This window comes from Hyla sarda, chromosome 9 (genome assembly GCF_029499605.1).
Source record: "Hyla sarda isolate aHylSar1 chromosome 9, aHylSar1.hap1, whole genome shotgun sequence".
In the NCBI taxonomy this organism is placed as follows: Eukaryota; Metazoa; Chordata; class Amphibia; order Anura; family Hylidae; genus Hyla; species Hyla sarda.
The window spans coordinates 162,353,305-162,378,296 of record NC_079197.1 but is presented as its reverse complement, the minus strand read 5'-3'; the positions used below and the strand labels follow the sequence as shown (position 1 = coordinate 162,378,296).

At 43.7% G+C, this 24,992-nt stretch overlaps 1 protein-coding gene across 3 annotated transcripts in view; it reads left to right on the top strand.

Moving 5' to 3' along the window:
• SAPCD1 (suppressor APC domain containing 1) overlaps positions 1–23,104 on the top strand; it is a 53,221-nt gene extending 30,117 nt beyond the window's left edge. For all 3 annotated transcript variants that reach the window (XM_056539901.1, XM_056539903.1, XM_056539904.1), the window contains 2 exons: positions 20,452–20,535; positions 22,913–23,104. In XM_056539901.1, the coding sequence (XP_056395876.1) occupies positions 20,452–20,535; positions 22,913–23,017 (189 nt within the window). In that variant the 3' untranslated portion in view covers positions 23,018–23,104. The remainder of the gene's footprint in view (positions 1–20,451; positions 20,536–22,912) is intronic.
• Positions 23,105–24,992: the final 1,888 nt, after the last annotated feature.

The following is a 24,992-nucleotide window of genomic DNA, read 5'->3' as shown; positions in this document are numbered from 1 at the left end:
TCAGTACCGGAGCGAACACGCTCCGGGGACTGATTACAAACGGGGTGCCGCGTGCATGATCCCGGGGGTCCCCAGTGGCGGGACTCCCGCGGTCAGGCATCTTATCCCCTATCCTTTGGATAGGGGATAAGATGTCTAAGCACCGGAGTACCCCTTTAACCCCTTAGCGATTCATGAAATTTTCATTTTTGCGTTTTTTTCTTCTTGTCTATTAAGAGCCATAAGTCATTTATATTTCCGTTTACAGGGCCATATGGGGACTTGCTTTTGCGGGGCCAAATAGGGCCCATCCACACTGCAGAATCTTTGCCTGAACATATTGTGTCTGGAGTGGGCGCCATCAAAATTGTAGGACTGAGTGGATGTGCGCCCTATGCATAGACAGCAATGTAGTTCTGCCGGATTCTGCCAAAAGAATGAACATGTTTATTGTTTTGTCAGCGGAAATCCTGCAGTGTGAATGGTGCAGGGGAATCCCATTGTAATCTGCTGCAAACGAAATTCTGCGGTGAAATTTTCCTGGCGGAAATTCAGAAGTGTGAATGAGCCCTTATACCTTGTAAAGACATCCTTCATTTTACCATAAAATAAACTGCAAAACAAAAAAATGTATTCTTTGTGAGGTGAAATAGAAAAAAAAATACAGTTTTGCAAATTTGGGGTGGGGTTTTTAGTTTTTATGCCATTAAACTGTGCAGTCAAAGTGATATGTATCTAAGGCCGGTACAATCCCAATGTATAGTTTTATATTTTAATACTTTACAAAAATGACAAACAAGTTTTAAAATTTAAAAGGGATCTGAAAATGTATTTTTGTTTGTTACCATTTTGGGGTAGACGTGACTTTTTGATCACTTTTTATTCCATGTGGGATGTGATGTGACCAAAAATTCCACACACAGCGGGAGGTTGTGACGTCATAGCCCCGCCCCTCATGACGTCACGCCCCACCACCTCAATGCAAGTCTATGGTAGGGGGCGTGACAACCCCGTCATGCCCCCTCCCATAGACTTGCATTGAGGGGGCGGGGCGTGACATCATGAGGGGCGGGGCTGTGACGTCACGAGCTCCCGGAGCCGGCTCCAGTTTGTTCCAAACGCTGAGCAGCAGGAGTACTCCGGGATATGAAAACTTATCCCCTATTCTAAGGATAGGGGATAGGTTTCAGATCGCGAGGGGTCCAATCCTTCCTGTGGACTGCAAGGGCCCCATAGGGAAGATCACGGGGGGGGGGGGTCACAGTGGTCGGACCCCCAGCAATCCTTAGGATTGGAGATAAGTTTTCATACCCCAGAGTACTCCTATAAATAGTTAATTGCTGGCATCCGAGATGAAGAGCTGCCAGATATAGAGGGGTAAGCTGCATCAATAATATGAATAATATAATAGCCTTCCATCTCATCAGGGGCTGGGGTGTTATTACCTCCCCCCAATCTCATGTTCACACGGTGGAATTTCCCTGCACAATTTTCCAGTGGAATTCTGCACGGATTCTGCAAAATTTACTGCACATTGTATTGAATGGGGATTCCGCTGTCCCATTCACAAGCCAGAATTTCCGCTGAGGAAATCCTGCAGCGAAAATTCTGCTTTCCTGATTCTGCGAAAACATTGAACATTTTTTTAAATTTTGCCGAATTCTGCAGCGGAATCCCATTGAACTCAACGGGGCTATGAATTTTGGCACAATTTTGTGTTATGAGCATCATAGAAATTCAGCCATGTGAACATAGCCTTACACTGCAGCTTGTGCTGTTAAAGGGGTTCTCCGGTGGAGTTTTTTTTTTAACCCCTTAAGGACCAGGCCACTTTTCACTGTAGGACCAGAGCGTTTTTTGCACATCTGACCACTTTCACTTTAAGCATTAATAACTCTGGAATGCTTTTACCTTTCATTCTGATTCAGAGATTGTTTTTTCGTGACATATTCTACTTTATGTTAGTGGTAACATTTTGTCAATACTTGCATCATTTCTTGGTGAAAAATTCCAAAACTTGATGAAAATTTAGCAATTTTCTAACTTTGAAGCTCTCTGCTTGTAAGGAAAATAGACATTGCAAATAAATTATATATTGATTCACAAAGACAATATGTCTACTTTATGTTTGCATCATAAAGTTGACATGTTTTTACTTTTGGAAGACACCAGAGGGCTTCAAAGTTCAGCAGCAATTTTCCAATTTTTCACAAAATTTTCAAAATCAGAATTTTTCATGGACCAGTTCAGGTTTGAAGTGGATTTGAAGGGTCTTCATATTAGAAATACCCCATAAATGACCCCATTATAAAACTGCACCCCTAAAAGTATTCAAAATGACATTCAGTAAGTGTGTTAACCCTTTAGGTGTTTCACAGGAATAGCAGCAAAGTGAAGGAGAAAATTCTAAATCTTCATTTTTTACATTCGCATGTTCTTGTAGACCCAGTTTTTGAATTTTTCCAAGGGGTAAAAGGAGACAAATCCTCTCAAAATTTGAAACCCAAATTCTCTCGAGTTAGGAAATACCTCATATGTGTATGTCAAGTGTTCGGCGGGCACAGTAAAGGGCTCAGAAGGGAAGGAGCGACAGTGGGATTTTGGAGAGTGAGTTTTTCAGAAATGGTTTTTGGGGTCATGTCACATTTAGGAAGCCCCATTTTGGAAACTACACCGCTCAAGGCATGTAACAAGGGGTACAGTGAGCCTTAATACCGCACAGGTGTTTGAAGACATTTCGTTAAAGTCGGATGTGTAAATGAAAAAAAACATTTTTTGAACTAAAATGCATTTCCCCCCCCCCAAATTTACCATTTTTATAAAGGGTAATGGGAGAAAATGCCCCCCAAAATTTGTAACCCCATCTCTTCTGAGTATGGAAATATCCCATGTTAGGACGTAAAATGCTCTGCGGACGAACTACAATGCTCAGAAGAGAAGGAGTCACATTTGGCTTTTGGAAAGCAAATTTTGCTGAAATGGTTTTGGGGGGGCATGTCGCATTTAGGAAGCCCCTATGGTGCCAGAACAGCAAAAATACCCACATGGCATACTATTTTGGAAACTACACCCCTCAAGGAATGTAACAAGGGGTACAGTGAGCCTTAACACCTCACAGGTATTTCACGACTTTTTGTTAAAGTCGGATGTGTAAATGAGAAAAAAGAATTTCACTAAAATGCTGGTTTTTCCCCAAATTTTACATTTTTACAAGGGGTAATAGGAGAAAATTACCCCCAAAATTTCTAACCCCATTTCTTCTGAGTATGGAAATACCCCATGTGTGGACATCAAGTGCTTTGCGGTCGAACTATAATGCTCAGAAGAGGAGGCGCGCCATTGAGCTTTTGAAGAGTGAACTTGTTTGGAATGGAAGTCAGGGGCCATGTGCGTTTACAAAGCCCCCCGTGGTGCCAGAACTGTGGACCCCCCACATGTGACCCCATTTTGGAAACTACACCCCTCACAGAATTTAATAAGTGGTGCAGTGAGAATTTACACCCCACTGGCATTTGACAGATCTTTGGAACAGTGGGCTGAGCAAATGAAAAATTTAATTTTTCATTTTCACGGACCACTGTTCCAAAAATCTGTCTGACACCTGTTGGGTGTAAATGCTCACTGTACCCCTTATTACATTATGTGAGGGGTGTAGTTTTCAAAATGGGGTCACATGTTGGGGGGTCCATTGTTCTGGCACTATGGGGGCTTTGTAAACACACGTGGCCTTCAATTCCGGACACATTTTCTCTTCAAAATCCCAATGGCGCTCCTTCTCTTCTGAGCATTGTAGTGCGCCAGCAGAGCACTTTACATCCACATATGGGGTATCTTCTTACTCCGACAAAATGGGGTTACACATTTTGGGGGGCATTTTTCCTATTTTCCCTTGTGAAAATGAAAAATTTAGGGTAACACTAGCATTTTAGTGAAAAAAAATTATTTGTTTAATTTTCCCATCCAACTTTAATGAAAATTTGTCAAACACCTGTGGGGTGTTAAGGCTCCATATACCCCTTGTTACATTCCGTAAGGGGTGTAGTTTCCAAAATGGGGTCATATGTCAGTATTTATTTTTTTGCGTTTATGTCAGAACCGCTGTAAAATTAGCCACCCCTGTGCAAATCACCAATTTAGGCCTCAAATGTACATAGTGCACGCTCACTCCTGAGCCTTGTTGTGTGCCCGCAGAGTATTTTACACCCACATATGGGGTATTTCTGTACACTGCGTTACACATTTTGGGGGTCTTTTTTTCCTTTTACCTCTTGTGAAAATAAAAAGTAAAGGACAACACCAGCATGTTAGTGTAAAACATTTTTTTTTTACACTAACAGGCTGGTGTAGACCCCAACTTTTCCTTTTCATAAGGGGTAAAAGGAGAAAAGGACCCCCAAAATTTGTAGTGCAATTTCTCCCGAGTACGGAAATACCCCATATGTGACCCTAAACTGTTTCCTTGAAATACGACAGGGCTCTGAAGTGAGAGAGCGCCATGCGCATTTGAGGACTACATTACTGATCGCATAGGGGTGGACATAGGGGTATTCTACGCCAGTGATTCCCAAACAGGGTGCCTCCAGCTGTTGCTAAACTCCCAGCATGCCTGGACAGTCAGTGGCTGTCCAGAAATGCTGGGAGTTGTTCTTTTGCAACAGCTGGAGGCTCCGTTTTGGAAAGACTGCCGTAGAAGACGTTTTTAATTTTTATTGGGGGGGGGGGGGGGACAGTGTAAGGGGGTGTATATGTAGTTTTTTTACCCTTTATTTTGTGTTAGTGTAGTGTAGCATAGTGTTTTTAGGGTACATTCGCACTGGCGGAGGTTTACAGTGAGTTCCCTGCTAGGAGTTTGCGCTGCAGTGAAAAATTTGCCGCAGATCATACTTTAAGCAGAAAACTTACTGTAAACCTGCCTGTGTGAATGTACCCTGTACATTCACATGGGGGAGCAAACCTCCAGCTTTTTCAAAACTACAACTCCCAGCATGTAGTGACAGACCGTGCATGCTGGGAGTTGTACTTTTGCAACAGCTGGAGGCACACTGGTTGGAAAACCTTCAGTTAGGTTCTGTTATCTAACTCAATATTTTCCAACCAGTGTGCATCCAGCTGTTGCAAAACTACAACTCCCAGCATGTACTGATCACCAAAGGGCATGCTGGGAGATGTAGTTATGCAACAGCTGGAGGGATCGCAACTACAACTCCCAGCATGCTGGGATTTGCAGTTTTGCAACATCTGGAGAGCTACAGTATAGAGACCACTGCAAACTGTGGCCCTCCAGATGCTGCAAAACTACAAATCCCAGCATGCCCAGACAGCAAACAGCTGTCTGGGCATGCTGGGAGTTGTAGTTTTGAAACAACTGGAGTGCTACAGTATAGAGACCACTGTATAGTGGTCTTGGACTGTAGCCCTCCAGATGTTGCTAGGCAACTAACCGGCTTCCGTCGGATCCAGGGAGCCTGCTGCACGACATAGCTGCCCGCCGATCTCCGACACCGATCGTCGCCCGCAGCCTCGCCCGCATTGTAAGTGGACTCCGGCGCCGGTCTCCTTCCGTTCCCCATTCTGCCCCGCCTATTGTGGGTGGGCAGAACGGGGAAAACAAAAGTTAACCCCCCGACCCCCGATCTGCTATTGGTGGTCGCGTGTATACGACCAATAGCAGGGATAGGAGGGGTGGCACCCTTGCCCCCTCATTCCTATCCTTTCAAGGGGATCGTGGGTGTCTTGGACAACCGTGATCCCCCTTATATTCCGGGTCACCATAGACCCGTAATGACCCGGAATCGCGCAAATCGCAAGTGTGAATTCACTTGCGATTTTCGCCGATCACCGATATGGGGGAGGTCTGATGACCCCCCTGGGCATTTGCTCGGGGTGACTGCTGATCGATATCAGCAGTCACCCCGGTCCGGTCCCAGCCTGGCGCATGGTGGGGACCGAAATTCCCACAGGCGTACAGGTACGCCCTTGGTCCTTAAGTACCAGGGAGCAAAGGCGTACCTGTATGCCCTTGGTCCTTAAGTGATTAAATCAACTGGTGCCAGAAAGTTAAACAGATTTGTGAATTACTTCTATTAAAAAATCTTAATCCTTCCAGTACTTATTCGCTGCTGAATACTACAGAGGAAATTATTTTCTTTTTGGAACACAGTGCTCTCTGTTGACATCTCTGTCCATTTTAGGAACTGTCCAGAGCAGCATATGTTTGCTATGGGGATTTTCCTTTACTCTGGACAGTCCTTAAAATGGACAGAGATGTCAGCAGAGAGCACTGTGCTCGTGATTCAGCAGAGAGCTCCAAAAAGAAAGGAATGTCCTCTGTAGTATTCAGCAGCTAATAAGTACTGGAAGAATGAAGATTTTTTAATAGAAGTAATTCACAAATCTGTTTAACTTTCTGGCACCAGTTGATTAAAAAAAAAAAAGTTTTCCACCGAAGTACCCCTTTAAAGAGGATGGAATTGATTTGGAACAAATTGAACTAGTTCCGAATTTCACAAAGGATACCAGCAAATCCGAAACTTTTGGATTTGTTATAGGGAAATTGCTTAAAATGGGGGCTACCATTTTAGCGATTGAAAAAGGATTAGGTTAAGGGACTCTAACCCAAAGAGCTTGGGTACAGTTGGAAACAATACTAGGAGATCTCTACTTCTCATACATGACTTTTCAGAGCACTTTTAAATTTTATACAATACAATGAACTGGACTCAAAATAAATTTTGGGAAATTACTGTATTTAACTATTTAACAATCTTTTAATTGTTCATATTCCGAGACTTTCTCACACAACTGCAGTTTGTTTCACTGTATCTATCTAGGACTCAAGGCTTATTGTAACTGATACATTGTAACAAACAGAAGCATATAACTAGACCTTGTAAATATACACACCAGGGGGACATATAGATAAGGGCCCACAGTAACGTACCATGAGAAAAGGACCTATTGATTAATTCAAGATTTTACATTAAACATATATTTTTTAAGAATTTTTGGTGATGTTTTTTTTTTTAATTTCCTATTTTACTATCTATATTAGAGATGAGTGAATCGAATCGGGCGAATCCGAATTCATTCCGAATTTCATGAAAAATTTGATTCATACCGAATCCGAATTTACAGATGATTCGAAATAACGAATTTCTTCATTCACTGCATTTTGTTATAACTCTAAGGCTAGGATTCCACTAAGTTTTTGCAGTAAAAAAAAAATGCATTTAACGAAATTTTTATTTTCTATGACAAAATTTTAAGTAATTTGTAAACAGGGACCAATTTATGTGGGCAGGCAGGAGCCTAAAAATGTAGCCAACAATAATAAAAATGTCCGGATCTGGACCGCGGTCCGCCAGTTGATTACCCCTGGCCTAGGTCTTATTTTTGGGGTAGGGCTTATATTGCAGCCCACCCTGATAATACTGCTAGGGCTTACTTTTGGGTAGGGTTTATTTTAGGGGAAACACAGTACTAATACTCCCAGCATGGGACAGACTGTTCCATGATGGGAGTAGTAGTACCTATACTAATAGACAGATTGCCCCGGGTGTCATTCTGACACCCGTTGTGATCCTCCTATATAATGTATAGATGTGGGGGGCCGGCTGCTCTTTTGCGCAATCCTGCACTATGTACTGCGATGTAAAGTTCTTCACATCACAGATTTATATTTCCCACAGAGATATGTGATTGGCCAAATGGTTCCAGCCAATCACAACTCTCTGTGGTAAATATGAATAATAGGTATATATACGGAAGTGCAGGGGACCAGAGAAGAGCGTCCGTGCCTCAAATCTATACATTATACAGGACGATCGCAGCGGGTGTCAGGAGTGAGACCCGCTGTGACCTTTCTTAACTAAAGGTACTACTGCTCCTAACATGGAGCACACTCTGCTCCATGCTGGGAGCTGTAGTACCTGCATTAATAGAGAGATCGCAACAGGTGTCTCTTTTTACTCCTGTTCTGATCTGTCTATTAATGCAGGTACTACAGGGACTAATTATCGGGAGTGATATTATACAGTATATATTTTCACTTTACTTTTTAAGCCCATTTATTTTATTTTTTCGGGCATTTAGATGTGCTGGCATGAATAATTGCGGGGGTCAGAGACGAGACGAGGACAGGGACATCAGTAATATGTATAATACATTAGGCAAAAAAAAGGCTGACAGTTTCCTTAATTTACCAAAAATCCATACATTTACAGAGGTCTTCTATCAGAAATTAACGATACTTCAAATTGTAATTTGCGGAGGCAGATGGCCAGGACAATAATGTATGTATGTATGTATTAAATATAATTGGGAAAGACGATGTCATTGTAATTATACAGTATGAGCTGTTTTTCATTTACAAATTACTGAAAAACTCTTCTTGCAATTCCAATGTCTCTGCTCTGTATGTGAAAATCTTTTATATTTTATGTAGGGGATGATGGGAGTTGAAATACCTGAATTCCAGTACAGTGGTTGCAGTGGGACTGGCAGGGAGTCTATGGCCGTCCTGGGGCCGTATGAATGGAAGAAACAAAGTTTTGAAATATACAGTAGCTGCTCTAATTAGAGCAAATTAAGGTTAATTGAATAATGAGACCACATCCAATTAAAGTCAAATATTTAATAGATTGCCCCCTCTCGGGGATAAGCCCTTACTAGATACCCTCCCCTAAAAATCAACTTTTATTGAATTTATATAAAATCTTATAACCCCTTCACACGTTTTAAAATTATCAGCGATGCAGTACTGTGCTTCAGTGGGGGTATTGTATTGACCCCCTACTGTGTCCGGTATCACTGGAGCTATGGTACCTAATTAGTGTATATGATTGGTGTGCTACAGTATCTGCATCACCTAACCATAAACTACCAGTCCTGTTGTGATTCAAACTGCCGCTGGTTAAAACTCATTCAGGACCTCCCCGACATTTCGCGGATGAATCCGCTTTGTCAATGGTTGCGAGGCTACTGAGCTCCGGACGCCCATCACTAGTTTATATGACCTCGGATCCTCCTCACTTCCGTCCCCCTCCAATAGAGTAGCGCCACGTCATAATCTCCCTTATCGCGTGATTTGTGGTCCAATCCGGTTCTCCTTTTACTCTTTGTTGTTATCATGTGACCAGATGACGTATCTGATCTCATGTCTCGCGCGATCTCATTCGCTGGTCATCTCGCGCATGTCACAGGACTTAGATTTCTTCAGCTTCTCCGACTTGCGCATAACCAGGGTCCGATCTGGGTATGTTTATTTGGCGCATGTCACTGCACTTAGAAATAATTCCGGTCTCGCACCAGCACATATGTGCATATCGTGCATATCCTTGCGCTTAGGGAATTAATTCCCTTTGCAGCCTATGTTGATGTATGGGTATGTTTAGACACTTAGTCCTGTTTGCATTCTTATTTAGCAGTGCAGCACAATACAGTTATTGGGTCTGTGTCACTATACTCGGGGGGGGGGGGGGGGGGCCTGATCAATCATATGCTAGTATGATTGGTTACCATATACCTATCTATATATTCAATATGTATCTATATATTCAATATGCTCAGTAGCCTCGCAACCATTGACAAAGCGGATTCATCCGCGAAACGTCGGGGAGGTCCTAAATGAGTTTTAACCAGCGGCAGTTTGAATCACAACAGGACTGGTAGTTTATGGTTAGGTGATGCAGATACTGTAGCACACCAAACATATACACTAATTAGGTACCATAGCTCCAGTGATACCGGACACAGTAGGGGGTCAATACAATACCCCCACTGAAGCACAGTACTGCATCGCTGATAATTTTAAAACGTGTGAAGGGATTATAAGATTTTATATAAATTCAATAAAAGTTGATTTTTAGGGGAGGGTATCTAGTAAGGGCTTATCCCCGAGAGGGGGCAACCCCTTAAAGGTTGTTCAATATACAATTACCCTGAGACCCTCAGGGACATTTTTTTGTTTGTTTTTCAAATATTTAATAGAACATCAAAGGAATGTAGGTCAAGTGGATTATCCTTAATTGGATGTGGTTTTATTATTCAATTTATGTCTTTCCCTCCTATTTCCTGTTCTTCGTTCATCTGTCTGCTGTGTGAACGCAAAAAATTAATAAGATATGTACAGATATAATATATATATATATATATATATATATATATATATATATATGTTTGCAAACTGTCCGTGGGTACCGCCGATCCTGCAGCATATCTGACCTATCCTATTTGAGTACCCACGGACAGTTTGAAAACATATATTTTGCACTGTTTCTAAACTGACGGTGGGTGGGTCCCGTAGCTTATCTCAATACTGTTGCAGGACCCAGCATATTGAATATATGTACCATATGGATAATATGTAATAATATATATACTGTAGATGTGTGTATATATATATATATATATATATATATATATATATATATATATATATAAGCAAAAATGTATCGGGAACCTTCAAGAAACCTTCACTTTTAATAAGTTCTTTTAAAAATACTGAAATAGATTATCAAACTTAGATACACTCTGACCACCACCAGTGCTCTTGAACGCTGCAGAGTCCACTTATTTTGTACTATAATTCCACCACATACTGTAAACTTGATTTTTATTGCTCAAGTTGCACAGCAGTATACGGCATTACTACATGTGATTGCACATTTGTTAGATTATTAGATTATTTCTGCTTGTGTGGGAGTGAAAGATACAAAATTACAAAACAAATATATAAATGTCCAGATACGCCATTGCAGCTTCCTCATAATTATATGCAACAATATCCAGAATCGTACTACAATGTGGGTTTGGAGAGGCTCTTGTCAATCAAATAACCATACGACCTGGGCTACCCAATTATATCACCTATACCCAAGGTGATGAAAATAGTTAAATGTAAATAGGAAGTAAATTGGGGCTCAAGGTCTTGAACAAATGGCCATAGGATATAGTTTTATATATAAACAACTATTTATTAATATATATATATATATATATATATATATATATATATATATATATATGTAAAAAACTAGTGGAGATAGGTGTACCACAGGGCCCTTGTGATGACACCACTCCAACAAGTATATCAATAAAATGGTATAACAAATAATAAAATGTTAAAAATGTGACCACTATAGAAAGGTAGATAAATTCATCTAATTGATGCGCTCGTTTTTTCTTTCCGATTGGCGCAAGCTGTACAAATAGCAACTCAATGGCTGTAACCAGTAGCAACCATTTGTGAGACTGTCAGCCGGCAGCAGTAAATCCTAATAGGTTCCTTCAGTCCTTAATCAATGATAGATATAGAAAAAGATATGGAAAAAAGCTGGCCAGCATAAATATTTTGTTTCAACACATACTTTGAGTTCAAGTCTCTAGCGCAGTCAATTTGTAACAAGTTGAACAGATTTATACTGCTGCAACAATAGGATCTTTGATGGTTATCAACTATGCAAGAGATACTGGCAGTTATGACAGGTAATTTTGTATCTCACCCCTCCCGGGTATGTTCGGTTGCGATCACCTCTGTGATCCCTTCTAAGATGCAGTCCTCGCAGTAAGTTATATATGTATCAGTGGCGGTGGATGCCGGGTCGAGGACCTGCAGCGCCTGCAAGTGGCGTCAATATAGCAGTCCTGCAGCTCCTACGCCTGGATCGTGCTTGTTATTAACAGCTCAAGTATATTATTCTTGTAGAGCCTATTATACGTCCGTTGTAGCATACGGCACCCAACAACATTAGCGCAAAATAGTCTATTCTGCAAATATATCCAAACAATTTTAAATATTCACTTCCACTGCTTTATAGATATCTAGTGCAGAGTTCACATTCAATGCGGTATGTAACCACCCACTGCAATTGTCTAAGCAAGTAGCGCACTCCAAACAGTATTATATTCAATTCCACTGCTTTATGGACATCCAGTACACAGTTCACATTTAATGTGAAATATAGTCACCAACCTGATTATCCAAACAAGTAGCACACATTCAAAATATATTCTATTTCATGAACCATTTAAGTTAGTATGCATACTATGCATTTTTTATGCATTTTTTGTATTCATATTTTCATATAGTACATTCTGGCTATTAAAATGATGACATCGAGATGTACAATTTATAGCCTCTTACACATGTATGCTGTTTATAGGTCCAGGACTGTTACGCCTAGCGCTCCGGGTCCCCGCTCCTCCCCGGAGCGCTCACGGCGTCTTTCTCCCTGCAGCGCCCCGGTCAGTCCCGCTGACCGGGAGCGCTGTACTGTCATGGCCGTCGGGGATGCCATTCGCACAGCGGGACGCGCCCGCTCGCAAATCGCATCCCAGGTCACTTACCCGTCCCGGTCCCCTGCTGTCTTGTGCTGGCGCGCGCGGCTCCGCTCTCTAGGGCGCGCGCGCGCCAGCTCTCTGAGACTTAAAGGGCCAGTGCACCAATGATTGGTGCCTGGCCCAATTAGCTTAATTGGCTTCCATCTGCTCCCTGGCTATATCTGATCTCCTCCCTTGCACTCCCTTGCCGGATCTTGTTGCCTTGTGCCAGTGAAAGCGTTTAGTGTGTCCAAAGCCTGTGTACCTGAACTTCTGCTATCCATCCTGACTACGAATCTTGCCGCCTGCCCCCGACCTTCTGCTACGTCTGACCTTGCCTCTGCCTAGTCCTTCTGTCCCACGCCTTCTCAGCAGTCAGCGAGGTAGAGCCGTTGCTAGTGGATACGACCTGGTTGCTACTGCCGCAGCAAGACCATCCCGCTTTGCGGCGGGCTCTGGTGAACACCAGTAGCCTCTTAGAACCGGTCCACTAGCACGGTCCACGCCAATCCCTCGCTGACACAGAGGATCCACTACCTGAAGCCGAATCGTGACAGTAGATCCGGCCATGGATCCCGCTGAGGTGCCGCTGCCAAGTCTCGCTGACCTTACCACGGTGGTCGCTCAGCAATCGCAGCAAATTGCCCAACAAGGACAGCAGCTGTCGCAGTTGACCGCCACGTTACAGCAACTTCTGCCTCTGCTACAGCAGCAACCATCTCCTCCGCCAGCTCCTGCACCTCCTCCGCAGCGAGTGGCCGCTCCTAGCCTCCGCTTGTCCCTGCCGGACAAATTTGATGGGGACTCTAAACTCTGCCGTGGATTTTTGTCTCAGTGTTCCCTGCATATGGAGATGTTGTCGGACTTGTTTCCTTCAGAACGGTCTAAGGTGGCGTTCGTAGTAAGCCTTCTTTCAGGAAAGGCCTTGTCTTGGGCCACACCGCTCTGGGACCGCAATGATCCTGCCACAGCCACAGTCCAGGCCTTCTTCGCTGAACTCCGGAGTGTCTTCGAGGAGCCAGCCCGAGCTTCTTCTGCCGAGACTGCCCTGTTGAACCTGGTCCAGGGTAATTCCTCAGTGGGCGAGTACGCCATCCAATTTCGTACTCTTGCTTCCGAGTTATCATGGAATAACGAGGCTCTCTGCGCGACCTTTAAAAAAGGCCTATCCAGTCGCATCAAGGATGTGCTGGCCGCACGAGAGATTCCTGCCAACCTGCAAGAACTCATCCATTTAGCTACCCGCATTGACATGCGTTTTTCTGAGCGACACCAAGAGCTCCGCCAGGAAAAAGACTTAGATCTCTGGGCACCTCTCCCACAGTATCCGTTGCAATCTACGCCTGGGCCTCCCGCCGAGGAGGCCATGCAAGTGGATAGGTCTCGCCTGACCCAGGAAGAGAGGAATCGCCGTAGGGAAGAAAATCTCTGTCTTTACTGTGCCAGTACCGAGCATTTCTTGGTGGATTGCCCTATCCGTCCTCCACGCACGCACCCAGCTCACGTCGGTGTGGCGTCTCTTGGTTCCAAGTCTGCTCCTCCACGTCTCACGGTGCCCGTGCGGATTTCTCCTTCAGCCAACTCCTCCCTCTCAGCCGTGGCCTGCTTGGACTCCGGTGCCTCTGGAAATTTTATTTTGGAGTCGTTTGTTAATAAATTCCGCATCCCGGTGACCCGTCTTGTCAAGCCGCTCTACATTTCCGCGGTCAATGGAGTCAGACTGGATTGCACCGTGCGTTACCGCACAGAACCCCTCCTGATGTGTATTGGACCCCACCACGAAAGGATTGAGCTCTTCGTTCTCCCCAACTGTACCTCTGAGGTCCTCCTCGGTCTGCCGTGGCTCCGGCTTCATTCTCCCACCCTTGATTGGACCACCGGGGAGATCAAGAACTGGGACTCTGCCTGCCTTAGGAAGTGCCTCTCCCCCCCTCCCAGTCCCGTCAGGCAAGCCTCTGTGCCTCCTCATGGCTCCCGTCCTTGTGTCACCCTGCCCCGTGCCAAGCTTCACCCTCTGCCCTCCCTCCCCATTCCTACTCCTGCTGCTCTGCCTGCCGTTGAGGAAACCCTCCATTCTTTCCCGGTGTCCTCATCCCAGGGGAGGCAGTTACCGGACAAAAAAAAGGGGAGACCTAAGGGGGGGGGTACTGTTACGCCTAGCGCTCCGGGTCCCCGCTCCTCCCCGGAGCGCTCACGGCGTCTTTCTCCCTGCAGCGCCCCGGTCAGTCCCGCTGACCGGGAGCGCTGTACTGTCATGGCCGTCGGGGATGCCATTCGCACAGCGGGACGCGCCCGCTCGCAAATCGCATCCCAGGTCACTTACCCGTCCCGGTCCCCTGCTGTCTTGTGCTGGCGCGCGCGGCTCCGCTCTCTAGGGCGCGCGCGCGCCAGCTCTCTGAGACTTAAAGGGCCAGTGCACCAATGATTGGTGCCTGGCCCAATTAGCTTAATTGGCTTCCATCTGCTCCCTGGCTATATCTGATCTCCTCCCTTGCACTCCCTTGCCGGATCTTGTTGCCTTGTGCCAGTGAAAGCGTTTAGTGTGTCCAAAGCCTGTGTACCTGAACTTCTGCTATCCATCCTGACTACGAATCTTGCCGCCTGCCCCCGACCTTCTGCTACGTCTGACCTTGCCTCTGCCTAGTCCTTCTGTCCCACGCCTTCTCAGCAGTCAGCGAGGTAGAGCCGTTGCTAGTGGATACGACCTGGTTGCTACTGCCGCAGCAAGACCATCCCGCTTTGCGGCGGGCTCTGGTGAACACCAGTAGCCTCTTAGAACCGGTCCACTAGCACGGTCCACGCCAATCCCTCGCTGACACAGAGGATCCACTACCTGAAGCCGAATCGTGACAAGGACAAACCGCAGCAATAATGTCCATTTACCATATGACATATTCATACTCCCAACAGGCATGTACTAAATAATCATACTTCACTCCATGGGATTTTTTATTGGAAGACCAAATGTATACTAAGGATGTTTGTATGTATGTACGTTTATGTTGGAACTAAGAATGTATACTTGTCTTCCAATGAAAAATCCCACGGAGTGAAGTATGATTATTTAGTACATGCCTGTTGGGAGTCTGAATATGGTCATTTGGTAAATGGACATTATTGCTGCGGTCTGTCTTGGACCTATAACATCATACATCTCACACAGCAGACAGATGAATGAAGAACAGGAAATAGGAGAGACCTTAATTTATTATTCAATTAAGGAAAGACCTTAATTGAATAATAAAACCACAGCCAATTAAGGTCAAACCACTTGACCTACATTCCTTTGATGTTCTATTACCTATTTGACCTTAATTGGATGTGGTCTCATTATTCAATTGACCTTAATTTGCTCTACTGTATATTTCAAAACTTTATTTCTTCCATTCATATGGCCCCAGGACGGCCATAGACTCCCTGACGGTCCCGCTGCAACCACAGTACTAGAATTCAGACATTACAACTCCCATCATCCCCTACATAAAAAAATAAAAGATCTTTCACATATAAAGCAGAGACATTGGAATTGCAAGAAAAGTTTTTCTGTAATTTGTCAATTAACCTGTTAAGGACCCAGGACGTACTGGTACGTCCTGAGTCCGCATCTGTTCTATAACGCGGGGCCACGGCATGGTCCCGCATCATAGCGGGTCAGGCCCGGGCCAGGACCCGTGGCTAATAGTGCGCGACACTGATCGCTATTAATCCTTTAGACGCGGCGTTCAAAGTTGATCGCCGCGTCTAAAGTAAAACTAAATCGTTGCCGGCTAGCTCAGGGGGCTAGCTCAGGGGGCGGCATCCCGAACAGCTGAGACACAGCAGGAGGATCCCTTACCTTGCCTCCTGGTGTCCGATCGCCAAGTTCCAGGCATGAGCAGTCAAGCGGCAGAATCATTGATCAATGGTTTCCTATGAGAAACCATTGAACAATGTAAAAGATCAGTGTGTGCAGTGTTATAGCTCCCTATGGGAGCTATAACATTGCAAAAAAAAAAAGTGAATAAAGGACATTTCACCCCTTCCCAAATAAAAGTTTGAATCACCCCCCTTTTCCCATTAAAAAAAACTGTGTAAATAAAAAGAAAAATAAACATATGTGGTATTGCCGCATGCGGAAATGTCCAAATTATAAAAATATATCATTAATTAAACCACACAAAAATTAAAAAGCCCCAAATAGTGTATTTTTGGTCACTTTTTATATTATGAAAAAATTTATAAAAAGCAATCAACAAGTCTGATCAATACAAAAATGGTACCAATAAAAACTTCAGATAATGATGCAAAAAATGAGCCCTCAAACCACCCCATAAGAGGAAAAATAAAAAAGTTATAGTGGTCAGAAGATGACAATTTTAAATGTATACAAAATTTACTGTGTAGGAACGGAAGCCCTTAACCCCTTAAGGACCGGAGGTTTTTCCGTTTTTGCATTTTCGTTTTTTGCTCCTTGCCTTTAAAAAATCATAACTCTTTCAAATTTACACCTAAAAATCCATATGATGGCTTATTTTTTGCGCCACCAATTCTACTTTGTAATGACGTCAGTCATTTTGCCCAAAAATCTATGGTGAAGCGGGAAAAAAAATCATTGTGCGACAAAATTTAAAAAAAAACGCTGTTTTGTAACTTTTGGGGGCTTCCGTTTCTACGTAGTACATTTTTCGGTAAAAATGACACCTGATATGTATTCTGTAGGTCCATACAATTAAAATGATACCCTACTTATATAGGTTTGATTTTGTCGGACTTCTGGAAAAAATCATAACTACATGCAGGAAAATTAATACGTTTAAAATTGTCATCTTCTGACCCCTATAACTTTTTTATTTTTCCGTGTATGGGGCGGTATGAGGGCTCATTTTTTGCGCCGTGATCTGAGGTTTTTAACGGTACCATTTTTGCATTGATAGGACTTATTGATCGCTTTTTATTCATTTTTTCATGATATAAAAAGTGACCAAAAATGCACTATTTTGGACTTTGGAATTTTTTTGCGCGCACGCCATTGACCATGCGGTTTAATTAACGATATATTTTTATAATTCGGACATTTCCGCACGCGGCGATACCATTTATGTTTATTTTTATTTTTATTTACACTGTGTTTTTTCTTTTATGGGAAAAGGGGGGTGATTCAAACTTTTAATAGGGAAGGGGTTAAATGATGTTTATTCACTTTTTTTTTGCACTTTTTTTTTGCAGTGTTATAGGTCCCATAGGGACCTATAACACTGCACACACTGATCTTCTATGTTGATCACTGGTTTCTCATAAGAAACCAGTGATCAACGATTCTGCCGCATGACTGCTCAGGCCTGGATCTCAGGCACTGAGCAGTCATTCGGCGATCGGACAGCGAGGAGGCAGGTAGGGGCCCTCCCGCTGTCCTGTCAGCTGTTCGGGATGCCGCGATTTCACCGCGGCTATCCCGAACAGCCCACTGAGCTAGCCGGCATGCTTTCGGTTTCACTTTAGACGCGGCGTTCAACTTTGAACGCCGCGTCTAAAGGGTTAATAGCGCGCGGCACAGCGATCAATGCCGCGCGCTATTAGCCACGGGTCCCGGCCGTTGTTAGAGGCCGGGCCCGACCCGCTATGACGCGGGGCCACGCCGTGGCCCCGCGTTATAGATCGGGAGTGGACACATGACGTTCCAGTACGTCATGTGTCCTTAAGGGGTTAAAATGTATAAAATGGTGTTTTTTTTTCAATTTTGTCTCACAATGATTTTTTTCCCCCATTATCATGTAGATTGTTGGGTAAAATGACTGATGTTATTACAAAGTAGAATTGGTGGTGCAAAAATAAGCAATCATATGGATTTTTAGGTGCAAAATTGAAAGAGTTATGATTTTTTAAAGGTAAGGAGGAAAAAACGAAAATGCAAAAACTGAAAAACCCCGGGTCCTTAAGGGGTTAAAACCAGCTCATACTGTATAATTACAATGACATTGTCTTTCCCAATTATATTTAATACATACATACATTATTGTCCCGGCCATCTGCCTCCGCAAATTACAATTTGAAGTATTTTTAATTTCTAATAGAAGACCTCTGTAAATTTATGGATTTTTGGTAAATTAAGGAAAATGTCAGCCTTTTTTGCCTACTGTATTATACATGTTACGGATGTCCCTGTCCTCAGCTTGTCTCTGACCCCCGCAATTATTCATGCCAGCACATCTAAATGCCCGAAAAAATAAAATAAACAGGGCTAAAAAGGTAAAGTGAAAATATATATAATATCGCTCCCGATAATTAGTCCCTTTAGTACCTGCATTAATAGACAGATCAGAACAGGTGTAAGAAGTGATACCTGTTGCGATCTGTCTATTAATGCAGGTACTACAGCTCCCAGCATTGAGCAGAGTGTGCTCCATGTTGGGAGCAGTAGTACCTGCAGTTAAGGAAAGATCACAGTGTGTGTCACTCCTGACACCCGTTGCGATCCTCCTATATAATGTATAGACTCGAGGAACGGACGATCTTCTCTGGTCCCTGGCACTGCTATATATATATATATATATATATATATATATATATATACATACATACACCTATTATTCATATTTCCCACAGAGAGTTGTGATTGGCAGGAGCCATCTGGCCAATCACAGCTCTCTGCGAGAAATATGAATCTGTGATGTGAAGAATTTTACATCACAGAACATACTGCAGGATCGTGCAGAAGAGCGGCCAGCTGTCCGCAACTATACATTGTATAGGAGGATCGCAATGGGTGTCAGAAGTGATACCCAGGGCGTCCTGTCTATTAGTACAGGTACTACTACTCCCATCATAGAACAGTCTGTTTCATGCTGGGAGTAGTAGTACTGCCTAAAAATGTAAAAAATAAAGAAAAAAAAAGTTAAAAAAGTTAAAAACACACACACTTTTTATTATATCGATTCGCGGTGAATTAATATGGATTGAATATAAAATTTTTAAAAAATTCGGCAAATTAGCCAAATAATTTTTTTCAAAAAATTAGCTCATCTCTAATCTATATTATAAAATATTCCCGAAAGCTTGCAATTTCCATTCAGGCCTCTGGGCCTAAAACTAAGTTGAGCCTTCCTGTTTTATATGTGATAATAAGGAGGTGTCTGCTAGAAAATGATCTGTACAGCATTACAGGTAAGGTGACACCAGTAGATAGAGATGACAAAAGATGAAGCTCACAGCTCAGCCTCCCCCTCCCTGGGAATGAGAAAAAAAATTACAATCAGAAAATAGAAACAGGACAAAAAAATAAATAAATAAAAATCAACACACGTTTCAGTATCAGGTTCTAATCAGTATAAAAAATCAAGATGATACATAAGACATAAAATACATTTTCACACAAGCAAAGAAAGCCCCAAAAAGCCTCTAAAACACTGTGAAAAAGTGTGTTTTAGTTCCCATTAAAGGGGTACTCCACCCCTAGACATCTTATCCGCTATCCACAGTATAGGGGATAAGATGTCTGACCGCGCGGGTCCTGCTGCTGGGACCCCCCCGATCTCCCTGCTGCACCCGGTGTGTTGTGTGCAGCGTTATGAGCAGTGCGTGAGGCACGCCCAGTTTGGGACATCACGGCTACTCCCCCTCCCATAGACTTACATTGAGGAGGCATGGCCGTGACCTCACGAGCGGGGCGTGACCTTGGCGTCATCGCCAGTCCGCCGGCAAGTTTGCTTAGTGCACCTCCCCAGCGACGGGACCCCCACCATCAGACATATTATCCCCTATCCTTTGGATAGGGGATAAGATGTCTAGGGGCAGGGTACCCCTTTAACTTCTATGAAGAATGCTCAAAAGAGAATTAAAACAGCACTTAAAAAAATAAGCGCCTTGTTACTTTCAGATCAGTTTCGTTGGAAGCTTACATTGAAATAAATGGGAGATTGGAAAATTCCAGAAAAAAAATCACAAAAATACAAAACACCCGTACTTTAAAAACCACATGGAAACGTTTTAGAAGGTTTTTTTTCCTTACAGGTGTGAACATACTCTTATAGTCTGGAATTGGCAAAGCTAATCACATAATGGTAGATGGGCCAAATGGTTCTTATCTGCCGACACATTCTATGTTTCTATAATGTCAATGCAGCTTGTATGCCCGTATATTGTATTTTATCTTGACTGCTGGCATATTTGTGTTTTTAGGGCACCCGGAGACAGTCCCCCTACTCAACAAAACATCCTGACACCATCACCACACTGAGGTACCAGAACCGGCTGCTAACCAAGGTGGGTAATAGATGGACAGAGTCGCAGGGTGGAGACTGGATGGGATACACCCTGGTTTCCTAACAGTGGCCCATCCAGATGTTGCTAAACTACAACTCCCAGCATGTCCGGACAGCCAACGGCTGTCCGGGCATGCTTGGAGTTGTAGTTTTGCAATAGTTGGAGGTCCACAGTTTGGAGACCACTGATATACAGTATAATAAACATTAAAGGGGTACTCCGGTGGAAAACGTTTTTTTTATTTAAATCAACTGGTGCCAGAAAGTTAAACAGATTTGTAAATTACTTCTATTAAAAAATCGTAATACTTCCAGTACTTATTAGCTGCTGAATACTACAGAGGAAATTCTATTATTTTTTAGAACACAGAGCTCTCTGCTGACATCAAGAGCACAGTGCTCTCTGCTGACATCTCTGTCCATTTTAGGAAGTGTCCAAAGCATCATATGTTTTCTATGGGGATTTTATCCTACTCTGGACAGTTAATAATGTCTAATACTAATTATTTCCTTTTTGAAACACAGTGCTCTCTGCTGACATCACAAGCACAGTGCTCTCTGCTGACATCTCTGTCCATTTTAAGAACTGTCCAGAGTAGGAGGAAATCCCCATAGCAAACATATGCTGCTCCTTACAGCACTTTCTGTGCTCTCAGCCTCACACTGTCTTACTTCCTGATTCACTGCTCCATTTATAATTTATAATGCATAGTGACATCTAGTGGCACCAAATAACATTGCAAGCATACATTGAATGCATATCTCATACATGTTCCCTCATACATGCAGTCCATTACTTTCTTCTGCAGCTTGTGGATGAAATCTTTTTGAAATCACATTCACATTGCTACTATAATACACTGCAGACTTTCAATATTTAGCTCTGTCCTACGTGAAAGGACTCTAAAGGTATTGAAAGAGCTTTATTCGTCATTCAGTCGTCATTAAATTACAATCACACAAAGCATGACGGTACAATATACAGCACAGGTTCCCTTAGCTATACACTATACCACATGCTACACTAACTTTCCGCTCCATCACTCGATATCAAAGAAACAAAGTCGAAAAACAACAACACATTACAGTCTGTGATCGGGGTGGGGCGTGGGATCTATGGGGGTAGGAGGGAGGGCAGATGACAGGGTCAAACTACTAGGAAAACATACAGGGAGGTAGGGGAAGCAGAGGGGCGTTAATCCTCTTCTTCATCGACGTCCGGACAGTCCAAGATGGAGTAGTCTCTAAGCCGGCTGTGGACGGTCCGTTCATACTTAGGTAGCTAGGTAGGAAATATCCCTAAAAGATTATAAGCCCCCAGTCGGTAAGTAGATAGGGATTCCCCCTTACTAGGTGAAAGCTCCCAGTAGGTAGGTAATCCTCCCCTTTTTAGATAGAACCCCCAAAAGAAGGGTAAGTAGGGAATCCCCCTATTAGGTTAAGTTCCTCAGTAGGTAGGCAGGGGATCCCCCCGAAAAGTTAAAAGCCCCCAGTAGGCAGGTAGGTCGGGAACCCTCCCATTTTAGGCAAAAGCCCCCAGTATTTAGGTAGTCAATTCGGTAGTCCCCTCCCACCTTCCCTCCACTCGGCTGCATCCTCTGCTCTGTTAGTGGTGCAGGATGACTCGCAATAAAAACACATCATCATTCGGGATGTCCTGCACCACTCCTGATAATGAGCGAATGACGAAGAGGCCTCAGCACAGGAGCGGAGGAAAGGTGAGAGGGACTTTTTTTTCTATGAAGGGGTCTCTCTGACTACCAATCGAATGGCATCAACACCATCTGCAGGAATCAGGAAGGGTTTTGGTACATTTGCATGAGTACAAGTACTCACATGTCTCGTATCGGCACTGATACCAGTATCGGTATTGGAACATCACTGATTAATACAAATAAATATGTAAAGTATCAAATCCGCAGCAGATACTATATTTCTGAATCTACCGAAAAACAAGAATACCAGGGACATTGGAGATCCCCATTAAAGGGGTACTCCGCTGCTCCGAACGCTGGAGCCGGGAGCTCGTGACGTCATAGCCCCGCCCCCTCATGACGTTACACCCTGCCCCCTCAATGCAAGTCTATGGGAGGGGGGCGTGACGGCTGTCACGCTCCCTCCCATAGACTTGCATTGAGGGGGCGTGGCGTGATGGCATGAGGGGGCGGGGCTATGATATCACAAGCTCCCGGCTCCAGCGTTCGTAACAGTTTGTTCCAAATGCTGAGCAGCGGAGTACCCCTTTAAGACAATGCTAAGATTGGCCCAGTGCCCATTTGGTGTACCCATCTGTATCCCCAGGAGTAGCACAATGACTGTTATCTGGAGTAGGTGCAGGAGATGTACAATTGTCCTGACAGATCACTATGTCCTCACAGGAGCTCTCCGTACAGAACGAAAGGATATGGAAACTACAGAGAGAGAACGAGGCGCTCTACCGAGAGCTGGAGGAACGTCACGTGCACAGAGCCACCTTCATCTGAGCCTGGACGGGTCCACCGCCATCACACCGGATGACTGCAAGGACCGTGCCCATTCATGGTGAACCTTACTGAGAGGCGCCATGTTATGTCCCAGCCATCAGGTCATATAGCGGCCTGAATATTAACATCGGATCATGTTCCTTCATGAAGCGCTGGACCACAAGCCTGCAGAGCATCTCTTCTCGTCTAACATGGACCCCGCACAATGTGGCACTAAGAGCAGAGACTCTAAATCAGATGATGTGATAGAGAAACACTGGATATGGGGACCACGTCTGCAGAGCATCAAGTACTTCATATATATATATACACAGGATCACTTCTAGGTGGCTCCCAAGAGACTGCGATAATGGGGCCCGGTTACATTGCAGTGACTGTCTATAGCAGTGGTCTCCAAACTTGTTGCAAAACTACAACTCTCAGCATGCCCGGACAGCAGGGAGGTGCACGGACGTTTTGGAGGGCAGGGGCTCAAATAAGGGCACTTTTGGTTGCTAGTAAGTGCCTTACTGTTTGCAGGCTCCCCCTCTATAGTCCTTGGGCTTCCTCTCTGACCCGGCAGCCCCTGTGATGATATTAAAGGGGTACTCCGGTGAAAACCTTTTTTCTTTTAAATCAACTGGTGGCAGAAAGTTAAACATATTTGTAAATTACTTCTATGAAAAAATCTTAATCCTTCCAGTACTTATTAGCTGCTGAATGCAACAGACGAAATTCCTTTCTTTTTGGAACACTGATGACATCACGAGCACAGTCCTCTCTGCTGACATCTCTGTCCATTTTAGCAACCATGCATAGCAGATGCAAAGCAGATGTATGCTAAGGGCAGCATGGTGGCTCAGTGGTTATCACTGCTGCCTTGCAGTGCTGGGGACTTGGGTTCAAATCCCACTAAGGACAACAATAAATAAAGTGTTATTATTATTATAATAACGTCAGCAGAGAGAACTGTGGTCGTGATGTCATCAGAGAGCATTCCAAAAAGAAAAGAATTTCCTCTGTAGTATTCAGCAGCTAATAAGTACAGGAAGGATTAAGATTTTTTAATAGAAGTAATTTACAAATATGTTTAACTTTCTGCCACCAGTTGATTTAAAAGAAAAAAGGTTTTCACCGGAGTACCCCTTTAAAGGGCCCAGGCATCTTTTCAGTAACAGTATGTTGGAGGGTGATGGTGGCATGTGGTGTGGAATAGTCCTGGCGGTAGGCTCCGTCACTTGCCCAGCAAGTGAACAAAAAGGGCAGGGTCTCGAGCCTCCGGTGGAAAACTTTTTATTTTTTTAAATCAACTGGTGCCAGAAAGTTAAACAGATTTGTAAATTACTTCTATTAAAAAAATCTTAATTCTTCCGGTACTTATTAGCTGCTGAATACCACAGAGGAAATTATTTTCTTTTTGGAACACAGTGCTCTCTGCTGACATCATGACCACAGTGCTCTCTGCTGACATCATGACCACAGTGCTCTCTGCTGACATCTCTGTCCATTTTAGGAACTGTCCAGAGCAGCATATGTTTGCTATGGGGATTTTCTCCTTCTCTGGGCAGTTCTTAAAATGGACAGAGGTGTCAGCAGAGAGCACTGTGCTTGTGATGTCAGCAGAGAGCTCTGTGTTCCAAAAAGAAAATAATTAGTATATAGCATCTTATAAGTACAGGAAGTATTAAGATTTTTTTAATAGAAGTAATTTAGAAATCTGTTTAACTTTCTGGCGCCAGTTGATTTACAAAGAAAAAAGTTTTTCACCGGAGTACCCCTTTAAGCCTATGTGTGCATGTCCCTGCCAGACAGCCATAGTTTGGAGACCACTGATCTATGGGGGTGTGTATAACAAATCTATGGTTTATACTAGGTTGACAATATGGAATTATTTGTGATATTTGATGGAAATAAAAGACCAACAAGGTTCCAGAGCCCGGTAGGACACCCGGGATTTTCTCTGCACCCAGCCTGCATCATTTGTATGGATGATTCG